This window comes from Acanthisitta chloris, unplaced genomic scaffold (genome assembly GCF_000695815.1).
Source record: "Acanthisitta chloris isolate BGI_N310 unplaced genomic scaffold, ASM69581v1 scaffold25732, whole genome shotgun sequence".
Classification (NCBI taxonomy): Eukaryota; Metazoa; Chordata; class Aves; order Passeriformes; family Acanthisittidae; genus Acanthisitta; species Acanthisitta chloris.
In genome coordinates this window covers 740-7122 of record NW_008661410.1, presented here as the reverse complement: position 1 = coordinate 7122, position 6383 = coordinate 740, and the positions used below count along the sequence as shown (strand labels likewise).

At 42.2% G+C, this 6383-nt stretch overlaps 1 protein-coding gene across 1 annotated transcript; it reads right to left on the bottom strand.

Annotated features, from left to right (window-relative positions):
• Nucleotides 1–2660: 2660 nt before the first annotated feature.
• Nucleotides 2661–6164, bottom strand: LOC103797983 (cytochrome c oxidase subunit 7A2, mitochondrial; the record flags this gene model as incomplete). Its single annotated transcript, XM_009070224.1, has 3 exons — nucleotides 2661–2878; nucleotides 3720–3804; nucleotides 6075–6164. Coding segments are annotated over 3 exons (234 nt in total), but the record flags the coding sequence as incomplete, so codon positions are not given.
• Between the last annotated feature and the right edge of the window lie 219 nt (nucleotides 6165–6383).

The following is a 6383-nucleotide window of genomic DNA, read 5'->3' as shown; positions in this document are numbered from 1 at the left end:
TGCAGTGTATTTTTGGCTCATGACAACCAGCATTTCTCTGAATATCACCTGGCTGGACACACCTCGGCATTACTGCATACCATTTTGCTATCCTGCAGCCAGCCCACTTGAAAGAATACCCATAGGGTATTCTGACTGAAGGTGGTAAGATGTTCAGATATTTCCAAACACTTTCCATTAATTTTGGCCCTAGAGAAGATACATAGTTCTCTTTTTGCATTTTTCTAGAGACACACAGTACAGGCAGTATAGACACCCAGTTTACATCTTCTGCCAACCTGTGATGTGGACACATCTGCAACAAAATATCCATATAAACTGCACAGTAGATAGGAATTTCCCTGTTAGCTTTGTACAGCAGTTTCATAAAATGCTGTTGAGCAGCTGATCGTGGGTCTTGTTTGGTTTCCTCCTCCTACTGCTCCTGCAGCATTACAACTCCAGGAGTGCTGGCAGCCCCACGGACTGCGAACGCCTCCTCGTGAGTGCTCAGCAGCTGCACAGCTCAGCCCTGGCAGTGCCATCCCCTCTGCCACCTGCCTCCAGCTGCAGGCTCCAGGGACACGTTTCGGGCTTCCTAGACTCAACTCTGCCAGAACAAGTTTTTGCCATTCGATATCCATTTAAATACCATTTCAAGGCTCTGTCTATAAATAGTGATTGTTTTGTGGTATGGGAGCTCTTTCTCCTTGCTTGCAGTTCCCCCATGTGCCCTCCCACCAGGGCTGCTCACAGGCTGCAACTGATCCTGAGACAGTGGACACTGAGACATTCTTCAGTGCAAGAACAAGAACAGCTGTATGTTCTGCTTCGGTTGCACACATAAACATATTTACAGCCTAGCTCATCACAGGATTTTTATAATTTAAACCATTATTCTTCTTTCAATATTCTTGATCATTCCTGTGGGTAGGAAAAGACATGGGCTTTGGAAATATTTTGATCTTTCCTTATGCTGCCTTCCAGATGTCCATCACTTGGTTCACATCTTGGTAGTAACCCTGGGCACATGGTAGCAGCAGAAGCCTTACCAGCTTCATACAGAGCAGACTGATTGCTTCAGATTCTGTGAAGTAGAGTTCAACTCTGCTGTGAGGTTTCTCTTCCTTGTAGGCATTAATGTTCCTCTCCAGATAAGCTGTACTCCGCTTCTGATACCTCCTTCTGAGACATCCCTCCAGGCAATTCTTACTCTTTTAATCATGTAGGTGGCCAAAGCCACCTGTGTAGAGGCTGCCATTGAGGAGTATTCCCTGACTCCAGGGAATTCCCCTCCCAAAAATCAGGATATTCCCTGGGTTTTGCTTTTTTTTGAAAGATTTTTGGTTCTGCTAGAGAGTTCTTAGTACACTGGCCCTTCTCTTCCAGTTTGCCTCGTGTTTAACAAGCATACTCTCATTCTCCAGGATAGCAACGAAAAATTTTAAACAAACTTAATCCACAAGAGGCTTAAAATAGTAATGTGGGAGGCTAGATTTTTGAGCTCATTTTCACATTTTGAAAATCCCACTGTTTCCTTGAGGAGGAAACAAAAGGATTATTTTGGTGAAATTGTTTGAGTTTTTTTCAGAACCTCCATTTGTTATAGTCAACACCAGACTTTGGACATCATAACCCACAAGTAGCAACCTGACAGTTCTAAAAAGGCACAGATTCTGTTAGGAACATAAAACCTAACTAGGGAGGCACAGCTATGACTGGTTCCCATGACATTTTACCCCAGTAATTGCAATAATCAAGCTAGTAAGAGGCATCAGGGTACCTTACAAGGGATTCTCATACTCACCAACTTAAAGATGCTCCTTAGAAGCAGTTTTCATAGAGCAGGAATTTTCACTGACAGCACTAGCTACTTCAGATAAAAGGTTGTTTATGTCCTGCAGTGTTGTCCCTCCAACAGGTATCAGGCTGACTGAAGCCCCCCATGAGGCCCAGGGCTTGTGAATGTGAGGTTGCTCCTGTGTGTTTACAGACTCATCCACTCAGTCTGCCTGGTTGGGTGGCCTGTAGCTAACCCTGTAGAGCAGGAATTTTCACTGACAGCACTAGCTACTTCAGATAAAAGGTTGTTTATGTCCTGCAGTGTTGTCCCTCCAACAGGTATCAGGCTGACTGAAGCCCCCCATGAGGCCCAGGGCTTGTGAATGTGAGGTTGCTCCTGTGTGTTTACAGACTCATCCACTCAGTCTGCCTGGTTGGGTGGCCTGTAGCTAACCCTGTCTACAATGTCACCTGTCCCTGCCTTTAATCCAATCCTGATCCATAAGCTCTCAGTCAGCTCCCCATCCATCCCCAGGCAGAGCTCCAAGCACTCCAGCTGGCCATTGCCAAAGAGGGCAATACTGCATGTCCCCTGCCTGTCCTTCCTGAAGAGCCTGAGTTTACACAGAGGCATTTAAGTTGGGCCCACACTGAGGCTGACTTACTGGCTGGAGTAGGTGGGATTCCTTTGTGCTGCTCTTCAGATGCTCCTGCTGACCTGCAAAATCCCTCTCCAGGCTCTGGGCATCTATGGCTGGCTCTGGCATCAAATTGAGATAAGGAGTGGGATGGACTAAGGTTCTTCTCCCGCAGCAACTTTACTTTAAAGTCCTCTTCCCCAGCTTACAAGCCTATGACCAAAGATGCTCAGGCAGATGAACATACAATACAGTCCACACCACCACGTAAAAACTGCTTTATTGATTGCAGTTTACATGTTACAATTAAATTATGATTCCAAGCATTATGCCAGCAGCTTATAATAAGCATAAACTGCCACCATAGTCACATGGAACTGAGCAAAGAGATGTTAGTCGCTGAGGCATCCTGAACTGGAATCAATTCTGCTTCTTGGGCATTGAACTGACAAGGAGATGATAAATAGCATAGGCTGTTCCTGAATTAAGAGACAGAAAAGATATTTTCAGAATGGCAAACAGAATTCCTTGTAAGTCAGCTTTCCAGTTTGCTCCAGAAGAAATAGTGACAACAAACAGCTGCAATTCAGACAAAACATATTTCCATAGCCACGTCTCAAGGATTTTCTTTTTGGTGATACATATTTTAGGGAAAAAAACTCCTTAAATAACTCTCTGCAGGCTGCACAAAAATAGAGAAACAGGGGAAAAGAAACTGGGGAGAGGCATGTTTGTGGAACCTACATAGATAATCATAAAGTAATGGCTACACATTCTTAGAGTAACTGAACTGAAAATCCACTAAATCAACATATTAAAGGTAGGAGTTATTATAAAATTATATAACAAGCAACATGAAGGTTAAATATATACAGTATTATGAACCTTGGATATAATTCTGATAGTTTCCACAGCACATGAAACCTCAGGACACTGATTATTACCTAGCACTAAGAGTCAGGCTAGTGAGAAAACTGGTTTATGTATGTGCTGTAATTACATTTTATCCCTTTTCAGAACAAGCTTTCTAAGTAGGTCCAGTTTTCTCTAACATCATACATGAATTCTGAAGGAATGCTACTCTTAGTCTGAGAAAAGGCCATCTGAAAAGCTAAACTTGGCAAAAGCACAAATAAATAAATAGTATGTCCAAATGGTTGTTTTTCCCTTCTCTACATGCATTTTACATGTTCTGAAGAACACACTGAGGAACTCTGTAACTAATTTACAGAGAAAACACCAGTGATGTTGGAGATTGTACAAAAGAACAAGTACTTTAATATTAGCACATTAGAAACCGTATTTGAGTATTAGCCTTACCAAACACCGTAAGACACATGGTGGTTCTATACAGCAGAGAATCCATAGCACCACCTTTCAGATGCACTGGGAGGCCATTATCCTCCTGATGGAAACAAGTGACAAAAATAAACCATTTCAATACAGTTCTTGCAATATTCTGACAATATAACTAGAATTACCCCAGAAGAATTAGTGTTAGGTACTTCCCCAAATTATCTTTCCAACTCCCAGAAGAAACTGAACCTTATTTAGGTCCCACTTTGCCTTTCAAGTTTTCACTCTGGTGTCAAGTGATTATTCACTAGGGAAGTATCTGAAGTGATGTGCACAATTCATTTCTAAAGCAGTGACACTCCTGACACCAGTTCCCAGTCCCCTTGGGTGCACAGGATATTATGAGCACCCCTAGAAGCTTCCCATCCATCTCCAGCAGTCTCCCCCTGCTCCTTGTCTTAAATAAATGGGCCTATGTATCTTCAGAACTCCCAAAACTGAACCTGATACAGGTTTCTGTTGAGAATCGTAACGGACCTGGATAGTTGATACCGGAAACTGAATTGTGAAAACTATGTCTAGTGGTTTTATAAGTGAGAGGTTGATCCAAAACCAGTTATATTTACATGAACAGGTGTTAGAACGTCAGTCTGAGGCTTTCGTTCTGACCCTTGCTAAGTGGAGATGTGGCATGCAGGTGCAAGGTTCAGAGTAGATGGCTGAGGGTTAATGGTAGTTGTATCCCAGTTGTACTCTGCAGCCACCGAGGGTTCTAGGATCTGAGAGTTCTAGACTCGGGTGCTCTAGGTTCTGGGTGTTCTAGGTTCTGAGCATTCTAGGTTCTGAGGGTTACAGGCTCTAAGTTCTGGTTCTGGGTATTCTAGGTTCTGAGGGTTCTAGGTTCTGAAGGTTCTAGCCTCTGGTGTTCTGGGTTCTGAGGGTTTGGGGTTTGCCATGACTGGCAGCAGTCTTTTGTTTTACAGTAGTGTGCATTTTTGAACAGAGGTAGAATATGACAGAGATACTGTTCTACAGTATGTTTGTTTTCACTTTTTAAAAAGATCTGCTGGGAGCTCGGAACACCCTACTGCAATTAGCATGAGGGCTTCTTTATTTTAATAAGGATGCAAGCAACTTAAAAATATGACAGAAAGATCTTTTTATTCCCTGTCCTCTCCACTCATCCTATCCTATGCACTCCAGTGCAAAAAATCTCAACCAACCAAACCAAATCAAACAAAAGATAATGTAGTTATGTATCTTGGATTCCTCCTTCCTTTCCTTCCTTCCATCCCCCCACAAGGGGAGGAGCTTGTACTGTCATCTGGTGTCACACAGGAAATTGCTTTATTCCACCTGAAGTAAAACTCCTAGGCACCAGATCTACATGATCTTTACCCTTGTCAGCAAGTTCACACTGTTCTGGAATTCAAGCCAGTCTCCAGTGCTGGTGATCAGCAACCCAGCCCAGCTTAATTTGCTGTCCCACAAGAAAGGAATGGGAGAAGGAACAGATATGCCTACAGATCTCCACCAGCAGAAACAGAACCTTTGACCTCCCCCATCACTAACATCCTACTTCCTTTTTGGCTCACAATCAACACTGTGCTCCCCAGGCAGTGTCTCAACAAGACTGGCTTTCTCTTTCAGGAGAAAAGAAAGCAACAAAACACAAGGAACTATTAAAGTGGGACTTCCAATATACTTTATCCCTTTCACATCACTGAAGCACAGTCTACTCTATCCTCAGTATGAAGCTACAGCTCCAGGTTATGGCTCACAGTTGGGAGTACACTCTTGAGTGTTCTCTGCTTTCACTGTTTCTCACTCAGTGGCCCTATCAATCAGGAACAGAGTAATTCAGAAATTATTCGTAAAGACTCAATAATTTTCTAGGAATTAATCCAATCACTTAAGACCTTTACTGTTTTGCTAAGTGAGAAATACAATAATGCCACATCCTCATTAAGAATGATGAGGCTCATCTATGAGGTATAGATACAGCTGTGAGATTTAGGTTTAACTTTTCATTGTATTTCTGTCCTCCCATTTGCTATTTTTCCCTATTTGTTCTTAGGACATTATCCCCCATCTCATTTCAGAGGACTTTGCACAGTGTCTAGTATTTATGAGAAACCAGGGTACAAATCATTTGACAGGGTAAAAGAGAGTCAGCAACTGAAGTATGCATGTACAAATACTTTTGATCTCTGTAGAAAATAACTGCTGATTACAAACACTACAGCCATACAACTGATTTCAAGAGCTCTCTTCAGATGTGAAGAGGAGCCTGACCAGTTCTTTAGAAACAAAACGTATGCTATTATGAGCTACTATAAATCTTGTTAATCTACTAACATTATTCAGTTCGCTCAATACCTGAAAAAGCTTCTGCTTCTCAGGAACTCTATTTTCAATATGCATGCGTGAAGCAGTGCTTATGGTTCTCTGGGAAATCTGGCGAAGAGCCTGAAATAAAAGATAAAAGTGTTTTAAAATGTTTTAACATTCCTCAGCTCTGTCCACCCTGGGTAGAAACAGTTTCTTCTAAAAGAAAAAAAGAAAGCCTTTTAAAAACAAACAAACAAAACTTCACCAAAACCTGCTAGTTTTGAAATCGGTAAATGTTTCAACAGACTGTGTAAAGGATTGCTTGACTGGTTACCTGAAAAGGAAATTCCTTTCAGC